This window comes from Agelaius tricolor, unplaced genomic scaffold, assembly GCF_023055355.1.
Source record: "Agelaius tricolor isolate 1412-34295 unplaced genomic scaffold, bAgeTri1.0.p SCAF_4, whole genome shotgun sequence".
Taxonomy (NCBI): Eukaryota; Metazoa; Chordata; class Aves; order Passeriformes; family Icteridae; genus Agelaius; species Agelaius tricolor.
Genome location: NW_027269264.1, coordinates 27,755,829 through 27,767,524, shown reverse-complemented (window position 1 = coordinate 27,767,524; position 11,696 = coordinate 27,755,829). Strand labels below are relative to the sequence as shown.

Sequence of the window (11,696 nt, the reverse complement as noted above, 5' to 3'; positions counted from 1 at the left end):
GTAATTAAAAAAAAAAACAACAAACAAAAACCAACTTCACATTTGTTCTGTTTTGAATTCAAGTATTTGTCTCTGACCTTTGCTAAAACTTGTAAAATCACAAGGAGATAAGCATGAAAGAAATCATGTGCTGTTCAAGTACTTAAAGTCCAGAGAAATGCACTGAAGTAGAAAGGGGATTAAGAGAGGAAGGAGGGTGAGGCCAAGCCATTCTGTGTTGGTACAAGAAGGATTAGCAGGCAGACTGAACCAGGAGAGAAATTAGCCGTGCTTATTTCAGGTTAGACAGTCATAGGACGTGCAGAGATAGAACAAGATCTCAGCAGTGGAGAGGTACCACGAAGAGAAAACAGGTACAATGCATGAGGAAGTACAGCTTCACTTTATGTTGGAGCTGGCACTGGAGAACAGCAAGAAAACTGAGGGAGAACAAGATATACTAGTTAAATGCAGAAAAGGCATGAACTTGGGGAGGGAAGGAGGGGTGGGAAAAAAAAGTTTCAGAAAACTGTTGCCTGAGGTTTTAGAACTTTGTGGTAGTGAAGCAAATGTGTCTGGCAAGTGTAAAATGAATGAACGTTTTGGAAGCATTTAGAAGGTAATGAGCAAATATAGATCTACTTATTTGCTATCTTTCATGCAGATAATGAGAAGAACATTAGTGCCTGTGGTCAGAGTTGTTTGCCTCTTCAGATAAGAGTGTAGAGTTAGAAGGAATTTTCTGGGGTGAAACAGGTAGCCCAGAAATTTGTATCACTTGTTTTTATTGTGCTTTCTCTCTCACTTTCTCTCTCTCTCCATAAAGGGAGCTGGGTGTTCCATCACAGGAGGGGAAATCAGCGTGTGTGGACAGCCAGCTCTGGGAGCAAGCCGGCTCTGCCTGACCCGCTGTCATGCGGATCCCCACGCTGCTCCACCTTTCCCTTCTACTGCTTCTGACCATGTTGGGCCAAGCTGGAGCTCAGTTCCCTCGGCAGTGTGCAACTGTTGAGTCCCTGAGGAGCGGCATGTGCTGCCCAGACTACTTCCCTGTGTTTGGGCCCGGCACTGACCGGTGTGGCGTGTCCACAGGACGGGGCCGGTGCGTGCCGGTGACGGTCGACTCGCGGCCCCACGGCCCGCAGTACATCCACGACGGGCGGGATGACCGCGAGCAGTGGCCCATCCGCTTCTTCAACCAAACCTGCCGCTGCAACGGGAACTTCTCCGGGTACAACTGCGGGTCCTGCCGGCCTGGCTGGACTGGACCTACCTGCAGCCGACAGATCAGCATAGGTAAGAGCATCAGGAATATGACACGGAAATCGCTCTTTGTCAGTGCTTGCTTCTAAATATACCTAGTGGATTTGTTCTCTTTAAGGTACAAAATGTCCATTATATTTATTTAGCATTTTAGTATGTTGCTAAAGGGGTTAAGGCAGGTGCTAGAGGAGCTGTTCAGCATGTGTATAAATTACTTATACTTACTATCCATTAAAAGGAAGAAAAGAAACTTCCAGTCAATGATCAAAGTCCATTAAAGAATAGAGCATCTGTATTGGGAAAAAAAGTTACTATTTGGATTTAAGAGTAAAACAATGTATATAGGCATGCACATGTGTTTGTGAGTGTGTTTGAGAATAATATGTACCTCAATAGGTTTAATACCTTGTGACTATTTTAGCTGTTCTTTTCATTCAAAGTCCCTTAATACAATTCTAAACTATATACCAGTCTGGGATATTTTACTGTCCTGCTGCTGTCAATATCTTTAAAAACATTAGTCACGACTGTGGACAGCTCAAATGAATCAGTCCAGGGTGTGGTAAGCCCTTCTTCAGTACTCCAGTTTCAGTGAAGTATAGCATATCACTAAACAGTTCTTTAATTTTTTTTAAAAATTGTTATGAAATCATCGCAGGACTGGAAAAATATTGAACATTATAGGGAAATTTAAAAAGACAAACAGGCCTGGGGACAGATCCTTGTTCTTATCTGAAAACCATCTGAATGGGCAAGATTTCAATCTTTATTTTTAAATTTTTACACTTTTAACTTCAAAGATGTTACTGAAATCCTGTAAAATCCATAATTCCCCCCAAAATGAGCAATGGGTTCTGTTGATATGTTAAACAAAAACTCTCTAGCACAAATATGCAGTGTTTATTTCTGCAGAAACAGAAATCAGCACTGACTTTTTCACCAGATAAGGGAACATTCCATGGATATAAGAGCATGTCCCAGAAAGGGTTAACAAAGGACCACTTACCAAAATTTTAACAACAATTCCTTAATAATGACTTATTGATGGCTATGGGAAAAATCTTTGAATTTTTTTTTTCTATTCTTTGAGCTTCAAGAACTAAGCTAGAAAGCAGGAAGTATTACTTGTGAATTGGGCATGCTAAACCACATTGCACTCTCTGATATTCTGGCCTATTCTATTTTGCAATGATAACAACTCTGAAGAATAATCAAGAGATAAATGTTACACACAAAGTTAATGTAAAACTAGAGACAGGTAAATAGCAGTTTTAGGTAATTTTCTAGAATGTACAACAGCACATTTTACTTTTCTCACATTAAATCCTTTACAATGCATTAAAACACCAAATAAATCAGATACATCATGCATGATAACATGAGTGTAAAAAGTGTAATTTAGTTTCCTATTATGCTCTAAGTTTCCACGTTGAGGTCACCTCTTTTGCCCATTCACAGATCCATTGGCCTCATCTGCTCAGATTTTAGAAATAAGTACTGGATTACTGTCAGTATATCCATACTAAATTGCTGTAAAATGCAGTTTGGTGTCTTCATATCTTCTCAGTTTATGACTAACTCTAATAATAGTCACAATTTTTTGTTGTGGTTCAAGCATATACTTTAAGAATGAAAATGTTAAGATGTCTATGTAAATCAAAATTAGATGGACAATTAGAGTTCTCCACTTGAAACACTACAAAAACACCACAAATCAATCAACCAACCAACCAACCAACCAACCAAAAAAACAACAAAACTAAAAACCCATCACTTCAGTGATGAGGTTCAGTTCATGTCAGTTCTGCAAAACAAAAAAACATGTTTCAGGATACGCTGTCCTTGGATGAAATTCATGTTTCAGGAAAGACTTTATTTAAATTTCTAAGAAGCTAAAATATCCGTCGCTGAAAATTCTTTTTTAGTGAAACATAATTCATTTTTATTCTTCATATAGAGTCATGTTGAATATCTGTTGTTTCTTGTATCAACATAATTGATCATTAATTTGGACAATGAGTTATGGATTTTTACAGTATTTTTTATAATGACAATAAGTAAGTATTGAAAAACAATTGTGAGGACTTATATCTTTATCTTAGTCTAAACTTAGTCCGAGATTTTCCCAGACTGGGTGAAAGAAGGACTGAGGTGATCTGAACTCAGCTCTTCATGCTAAAACACTGCTATTTCAACAAGTCAGTTTTCCTCCTTTTTTCACTCTCTATGTGTGGACAATGGCATTTTTTCATTATTTTGAGATACACTGCTAAAAAGGACTAATATGTGGCAATTGTTAATAATGTCAGGTTAAAGAGATAAAATAAGAGAGAATCTCAGATTCAAGTAATACTGTACTGTGTGAAATTCAGAATAATTCACTGGTGAATCTGCCATTTTTCCTACAAAGGTTCAAGAATGAAAAAAAAAAATTCTTCATTAAATTCCCAAACAGAGGGTTTCTGTTTCTTATAAATTGGTTTATAGTGTTTATTTCGTAAAGTACTACCACAGGAAACTTAAATATATCGGATGAAGTTCTGAAAGGTTTGTATGACAAAGAATAGTCTTAGTCTTTTGTCTAGCAGGATGGAAAGATAATCTGTAACAGTACTCTTAAAAGTATTAAAATTTCAAGGATTGGAGCTCTCTTTTAATTTATTTCAGATTTTCTCAAAATAAATAACATTATCTATTTATGCTCAGTGAATTTCCCCAATAAAAAAGGGTGAATACTTGAAGAAAATGGGACTTACCCCGAATTATTAGGAACACAATAAACAAGTTCTCTGAGATCAGGCTTCAGTGTCTATTACTTTAGTAACTTGCTTCTTCTGTATTATCACAGTCAGAAGGAATCTTTTGGATCTAAGTGCAGAAGAAAGGAATCGCTTTGTGAATGCCTTACACCAAGCCAAGGTGACAGTCCATCCTGACATCGTTATTGCCACACGAAGACGTGAAGAAATCTTTGGGCCAGACGGCAACACACCGCAGTTCGAGAATATCTCCATTTATAACTACTTTGTGTGGTCCCATTATTATTCTGTCAGGAAGACTTTCCTTGGTGTGGGGCAACAGAGTTTTGGAGGAGTTGATTTCTCTCATGAGGGACCAGCTTTTGTCACGTGGCATAGATACCATCTATTGCAGCTTGAAAGAGACATGCAGGTAAAGTTCCTGTAAATGTTTACTGGTGTTCATGCTATGTTCTGTACAGTTAAAGAACTTCACTACATATTAAAATAGGCAAAAATGACAGCAGGTTTCCCTACATGTTGAAGTGATTCTGCTTCAATTTCAGTAACCCATTTGGTATACAAAATTTAATAGAGTGCATTTAGGCTTCAGACTGTCACTTTTATAGAGATGCTTAAATATAATATTTTAATCACAGCAATAGAAAACATAAAATTTCCATAAAAATCTCATGGAAAAAAAGATGTATTCTAGATATAAGACATTTTATTGGACCAACAAAGTTATTTTCAGTGGTGTTTTTAATCTCATGGCCATTATTCTTGAATAACATTAACCAAAGCAGCAGAAATTCTGAAGAAAGTGATAACAGAGATGGCTTAGGGATTCAGAATCACATTTAGTTTGTGTAACTGGTTAGAGAAATTAGTGCTTTGTTATACCCTGTTCCATAAATCAATGATTCTCTTTTTTATCCCTCTCTTATGCGGACCTATCCACAAAATGGGTATAGTATTTTATGAACCACCATCCTTCCTAAAAAAACCAAGAATTAAGTTTTCAAGGTCAGGACTAAATAGTGTCTGAAATCACTTCAGTGTTTCCACTAGCTTTAATTGCTCTACATCAGGCTGAGGCACAAACTCCCTTCCAAGACACACATTTGTCATCAGTGGCATTTCTAAGTGAAAGCCCTGAGAAGTTCTATCTGTCTGTGATTTAATATATATTCCTATTTATGTCAGCAGACTTGATCATTAGTCAAAGTAATTTTGCCTCATTAACTCCAGCACTGTCAAACTCTAACCCATGCTATAGCCAAACAATGCCAATTGGAAAAGCTGGTACCCCTATTCTTTATATTTCCTTCAGTTCCACAGTTGACCTAGTTATTATGTGAACTACAAAGACTGTTTTTGCTGACAGGCCATTAAAAATATTTGGAAAATGGGGTTTCAGTGTTAATTTATGTTTCTTACTGTTCACAATATGGTTTTGTGGGAGAGGTACTGTCTTATTAGTGGGGGAAATCCATGATTCAGTTCAGTAGTACAGCTATCTGCTCTGCTAAACAAAGGTATCAATGTGAAAAACTACCAAAAGCTTCTACATGAATTTTACATAGAGTTCTTCTCTTCTATAAGGCAGGATTCTGACTTTTTACCAAGATGTATTTAGCTGTTTTTTAACATTCTTCTAGCAGTAAATATTACAGCTGTCTGTGTCAAACACATAGTAATACCGTATTTATGTGGATTAGAACATGCTACAGGACCCCACTTTTGGACTGCCCTACTGGAACTTTGCAACAGGACAAAACACATGTGATATCTGCTCAGATGACTTGATGGGAGCTAGAAGCAATTTTGATGTCTCTCTTATAAGCCAGAATTCAATCTTCTCTCAGTGGCGAGTGCTATGTGAAAATGTAGAAGATTATGAAACCTTGGGAACCATCTGTAACAGTAAGTATGAGTGATGAAAGATATCTGGAGAGAAAATTCTCTTAATAATAAATAAATATAATGCTTTACATTGCAGTTGTTTTTTCCAGCCAAAAGATCTTAAAGTGGTTTTTGAATATTCTTGATCCATGTTTCATCAGTCTGTTGAGATAATACATACTATCAGAAGCTTGTAGAAGAAGAAAGATTAAATGCTTTGCCTTCCCTTCTCATGCAGTACCAATTCATCTCTTACCCCATAAATAATTGTATCTGGCAGTGTTATTTCTTAAAAAAAGCTTAACATTTCTTCTGACTACTCCACTTATCACCTTCATGCCATTCTGCTCCTAAAATGAGACATCCAACAAATCCCCATAATAACTACGTGCACCATGTTTTGAATGTGAGTAATACCACATTCTAACATACCTACCCAAATTAAAATAATTTTTAAAATACCAGTAAGTTTCTTCATATAAGCATCATCATGGAAATATGGGGCAAAAAATAAGAATCCCCCAATATTGGGTAAGTAATTTACATAATCTTTTTCCCAGCTACTCTATCAGGACATCCTCAATAATCTTGGCCTAGGTCTCACCAAGAAATCACATGAAAGTCTGTAGAAATTTTTTCTAAATCACTTAGAGAACAACAAACTTCAGTAAGAAGCTTCTAGATGACTTTTTAAATCCTGGAACAGAGAATCCAGAACATAGGGCCCCATGAGGATTCTTTGCAAAACATAAGGAACTGACCAGTTCATTCAGTGTAAATGTAATTTTTGAGGGAATTTTTTTCTCCGTGATTCAATCATGAGAGTGATTCATTCTGTGGCCTACTGTTCAACCAACCTTGTTTTCTCTCTTCTTTCCATTTCCAGGTACTGAGGGTGGTCCCATCCGAAGGAATCCTGCTGGAAATGTAGCACGACCTATGGTGCAGCGTCTCCCAGAGCCTGAGGATGTTGCTCAGTGTTTGGAAGTTGGTGTATTTGATACTCCCCCTTTTTATTCCAATTCAACAGACAGTTTCCGTAACACAGTAGAAGGTAAACATGGCAAATAAAAAGACCTGGAACAACTCCAAATAAGTCAGAGAGCAGACTTGCCACTTTTTCCTGTTGGAAGTATGAGTTTTGAGACAGGCTGCTGGACAAGAAGAACACATTGTTCTTAGCTTTAAGTATTAGCTCACTATTAAGCAGAAATAAGTTCTATGTAAATTACTTTATAGCTATAGCTTATGTCTCTTAAAATGCATAAAAGTCTCAAGAGTCTGCTGCTGGTATACTAAGTAAAAACTAACTTCAGGTCCTTGGCGCATAATTAGTAAGTTACCTTTGTTGAAAACACAGTCCTTTCCTGTGGATTGATGCTGCTGCATCTCTAAATGAAGGAAACAAGGGCCTCTAGCAGTTATTCTTGGATCTGAATTGAAACAAAGAAAAGAAATGAAAATAAATTGAAAGCTGTGGTAGTACTTAGTGCAATAGTATTGAAATAGTAATTGAGCTCTGGGTACAGGATTTACTGCTAGACATGCTAGCCCTCCTCTCTGGGACATAAAACTCTTGTTCTTCTATAAGCTCTGCATATTTAAAACTAAACTCTCCAACACCAGAACACACACATACACACACACACCCCCAACAGAAAAAAGAGCCTAAACACTCAATTTATACTGTTCAGACAGCATCCTAACAACTTCTATACCTTAACAATCCAGAGCTTTTAACAGGAAAAATTGCAAAGTGACAGTTCAAATTGATGCCTATCAATACCTAGGTGTCCAAACATGGCTTTAAAAAATTAACTGTATGTATCCGTCCCTGGAACAATTGTCCGAAGCTTGAACACAGGAGGAGTTTTCATGATGCTTCAGATCCTAACATTTGACTTGAGGGTTATGAGGTTTTGGGCACAAGCAAAGCTACACTCTGTCTTCACTGAAAAAATAAGCAATATCAGAGCATGTGAAGATGTCCAGTATGTGTTCCCAGTATGCATGGAAGTGATGCACGGAAACCTAACAGCTAGCTCATTAGAGTAAATGTCAAGATACATCTGCTTTAGTAAGCAGTTAGAAAACTCATGCAACTATTTTACTATGGTGAAAGATATTTAGGGCCTAAATATACACCTCTATTTTCATGCTATGATGCTGTTTTGGTGATTTTTGTGGTAGAACCCAGCAGCTTTGCAGTCCACATTCCAAGCATTCTTTCATAAAGGCTATTTTAATCTGAAAATTATGCATTCCAGGAACATTTCCCAAATGTCAGTAGGTAGAGAATTAGCTACCCATTTGTTTCAAACAAAGCAACATAACAACATGAAAGCATTTCAGAGGGAAAAAAAAGTATTAATCTGAAACTGCAGCTTCCAAACAAAATCTTCACTGTAATTTTTGTTTTCTTCTTTGTTTGCATATTTAGGGTACAGTGATCCTTCAGGAAAATATGACCCAGCAGTCCGAAGTCTTCATAACTTGGCTCATCTATTTTTGAATGGAACAGGAGGGCAAACTCATTTATCACCAAATGACCCCATTTTTGTCCTCCTGCACACATTTACAGATGCTCTTTTTGATGAGTGGCTGAGACGGCATTCTGCAGGTAAGATGTTCTCATGGACAGAGGCAGGATGGCTGGTTGTCAGGCTTTGTAGCCACAAAAACTCAATTCCTTCTTTTGGGACAGCAAGATGCCCCTAAATTTAGGAGAGAGGATTGGAATTAAAGAGTTAGTATTGTTAACAAAGTAGTAACAAGCAAGCTCTCCTCCTCACCCCATTGACATCAAATTGCAGACCACTCGCTGTGAAGGGACCTGGTCAGACACAGCAGCCACAATTCAAGAAAACAGTATGTGGGAATACACTGTCTCCATTGAGCAAGGACAGTGTAACCCTGGAATGATATTACACTGTTGTGTGGAGTAAATAACTATTTTCTTCTTGTCAAAAGAAGAACAGGTGCCATACACATTCATTTTCACCACCTTTGTTATATACTACCAGCATTCAATAACCATCTCCATATACTTCTAAAGGAAATAGTTACCATTTCTGCCCTTGCTTTTTTAATTCCAAAAAGAACAGAAAAAGGTAATACAAGAGAAAGTGAAAAAGAGGGAGAAAGGAACAACAGAAGGAAGGATTTGAAAGGAATGAAAGAAAAAAAAATAAAGAAGGGAGGAGACTTACATTAGTGGGCTAGGGAAAAATTCAATCTAACCCTTGTGTCTATGCATCATGCAGCAACTGTATTCCTCCACACAATGCAGCAACTTCATTCTCCTAGGATAATCTATATTCCTCTTCCTTCTTCTACAGAAGGCAGCTGTTGCTGCACAACTGAGCTTTCTTTGTGTAGCTTCCACAACCTACTCACTGAATTTTCTCACATCAGGTCTCAGAGAGCAATTGTATCCCCTTGTGGTTCTTAGATGATGTATCGCAAGGTTTGGCATCATCTTACCACAAAGTATTTTCTTTCTGTTATGTTTTGAGTTTTGTTGTTGTTGTTGTTGCTGGTTTGATTTGGTTTGGTTTGGGGATTTTCTGTTTTGTTTTGATTTTTATTTCAGCTGACTTCCTTCTGATTTAGTATAATGTTGCAAAAAAAGTCCACTGGAATTTATATCAACTGCCCTCCTGTTCATCACTGCTACAATCAGGCAAAGCAAGAATGTAGAAAAAAGTCTTTGACATATTTCTCCTTTTCCAAGTGAGAAGAAACAAAAAGCCCAACACAGGCAAAATTTTTAAAAATTTACCAGTGATTTCTGTTCAAAACCAGAGATAACACTAGTGGCCTTAGTTTTGGACAGCATAGAGACTCTTATTTTATATCTGCCACACCAGGAAACAAATCCTTCTGGAACATGTGAAAAAGAATTCTAGGGTACTCAAAACCCTGAGTTGGAAAAAAAATGAAGTAGTGCAATTTATTTTGAATTTATTTACAGAAGTGTGATTTGACTTTCAAATATAGATATCTCAACATACCCACTGGAGAATGCCCCTATTGGACATAACCGACAGTACAACATGGTGCCTTTCTGGCCTCCAGTGACCAATAATGAAATGTTTGTTACTGCACCAGAAAACCTGGGATACAGCTATGAAGTGAAGTGGCCAGGTAAGCTGTGCAGCCTAGATACTTCCTCTCCTTTTCTTCCTTCATATCTTTGTCTCTTGAAATCTATTCAAATTTCACCAACAATATTTGCTGTCTTTGTAAAGTCCTTTGTCTCCTTTCCTACCTTACTTTCCAGATGTTTGTTTGGGATTTGGTATAGCTACTGGTCAGAGACTGTTCCACCATGAAGTTGCCAGGACCCCCCATAATTTTAGGAGAAGTTCTCATTTGGATGTTAACCTTGCAGAATGTCCTCATTCCTATGTCAAATAGATTCATTAACTCACTAGAGAGAATGCAAATCCTCACAAACAAGGTGGCAGAAGAAAGGTCCAGAACCAATTATAGACTGAGGCAAGATAGACTAAATCTTCTCATATTTTTGAACAAGAATTATCAAACAAAATTCGAATTACTTCTACTCCCCAACTCAGTGAATAATGACAAATGCTGAGTTCCAGTCTGAACTTCAGGTATTCATCCATATTATTTGACTTTGCTTTTAATATCTTTGCCTTTTGTTTTCCTTCTTTTAGGTCGGGCTCTCCGTGTCACAGAGATGATAACTATTGCAATAGTGACTGCACTGGTTCTTGTTGCAATTATCTTTGCTGCTGCTGCATGTATCGTACGTGTCAAGAAAAATAAAGATGACTTGCATCAGCCTCTTCTGACTGACCAGTATCAGCACTACTCAGATGATTATGATGGCATACCAACACCAAGCCAGTCTGTTGTTTGAAGAGATGGCACTTTTTTGCATCTGACTGAAACTGGGGATCTTTTTGCTTTATTTCATAAATGGTGGTCATCCACCTGCTTTAAAATAAAGAGCATAAACTGTCAGCTGTCTCAGTATGTTTCCTTCAGGTTTCACTTCCACTTTCATCACACCTAGGCATCAATAAGACCTCTTTGCAATGCTAATTCTATGTTGATTATAATAGAAGCTTTCAAGGGTCACTTGCAAGCCTTTCCCATGCATATGTCTGTAAAATCTGCCAAACATTAGTTTACTTGCCAATAGCCAATGTCATCCAACTTCATCTAACTTTTATACCCAGAATTCTTTTATGAGGTACTTTTGTGAAAAGGTCAAGTCTAGAACATGACAGAAGGAGAAGACAAAATACAAGTAAGCACCTTGGCCAGATGAGTAGAATGTGTTTCAAAATAGTCATCATGCCAGACAGAACGTGACAATGGAATTCTGAGGACAAGGGTATATTTGAAATCCAACTTTATTCACAAAATATAGTTATGAACGAATTACTGCTTTTAAGTGGATCTGTGAAAAGATATTAATCATCAAAGCCACTCCAGTATTTGGAAACTTCAAACAGGTATTCAAACACAGCTGCCTGCAAGAGCATCCAGTTGAAAGGACAGATGGCAAAAGCCTTTGCTTAATTTTTATTTCTAATTTTGACACTCGCTCCCTTCCTCTCTCCCACTATCCCCACTGCAGAGCATTCTCCCCAGCAATGAAAGACCTTGCTTCAGTTGTCTCATGCTGGAATTTAAACCCACTCTTGTACTTTGAAAGAAAGCCCTAGGCATTAAGCTGTAGAAAAGACTTGGGAAAATAGCCTTAAGCAGCGGTTGTTGAATTAATTCAACATAAAACAACAGGACAGCAACAAACTGATGCCTGCCTTTACAGCC

General features: G+C 37.6%; 1 protein-coding gene across 1 annotated transcript; it reads left to right on the top strand.

Moving 5' to 3' along the window:
* Window positions 1-224: 224 nt before the first annotated feature.
* TYRP1 (tyrosinase related protein 1) lies at window positions 225-10,798 on the top strand. Its single transcript, XM_071425948.1, has 8 exons — window positions 225-353; window positions 806-1,275; window positions 4,091-4,413; window positions 5,702-5,906; window positions 6,772-6,939; window positions 8,326-8,505; window positions 9,885-10,031; window positions 10,568-10,798. The coding sequence occupies exons 2-8, from the start codon at window positions 894-896 to the stop codon at window positions 10,771-10,773; spliced, it is 1,611 nt and encodes a 536-aa protein (XP_071282049.1). The 5' UTR covers window positions 225-353; window positions 806-893; the 3' UTR covers window positions 10,774-10,798.
* The last annotated feature ends 898 nt before the right edge of the window (window positions 10,799-11,696 follow it).

What these genes read in the sequence shown, in the direction of transcription:
- TYRP1 (XM_071425948.1), top strand. Translation starts at nt 894, where the DNA reads ATGCGGATCCCCACGCTGCTCCACCTTTCCCTTCTACTGCTTCTGACC. An exon ending in CTTGGGAACCATCTGTAACA is followed by an intron (nt 5,907 to 6,771) that starts GTAAGTATGAGT and finishes TTCCATTTCCAG; the next exon opens with GTACTGAGGGTGGTCCCATC. An exon ending in GCTGAGACGGCATTCTGCAG is followed by an intron (nt 8,506 to 9,884) that starts GTAAGATGTTCT and finishes TTTCAAATATAG; the next exon opens with ATATCTCAACATACCCACTG.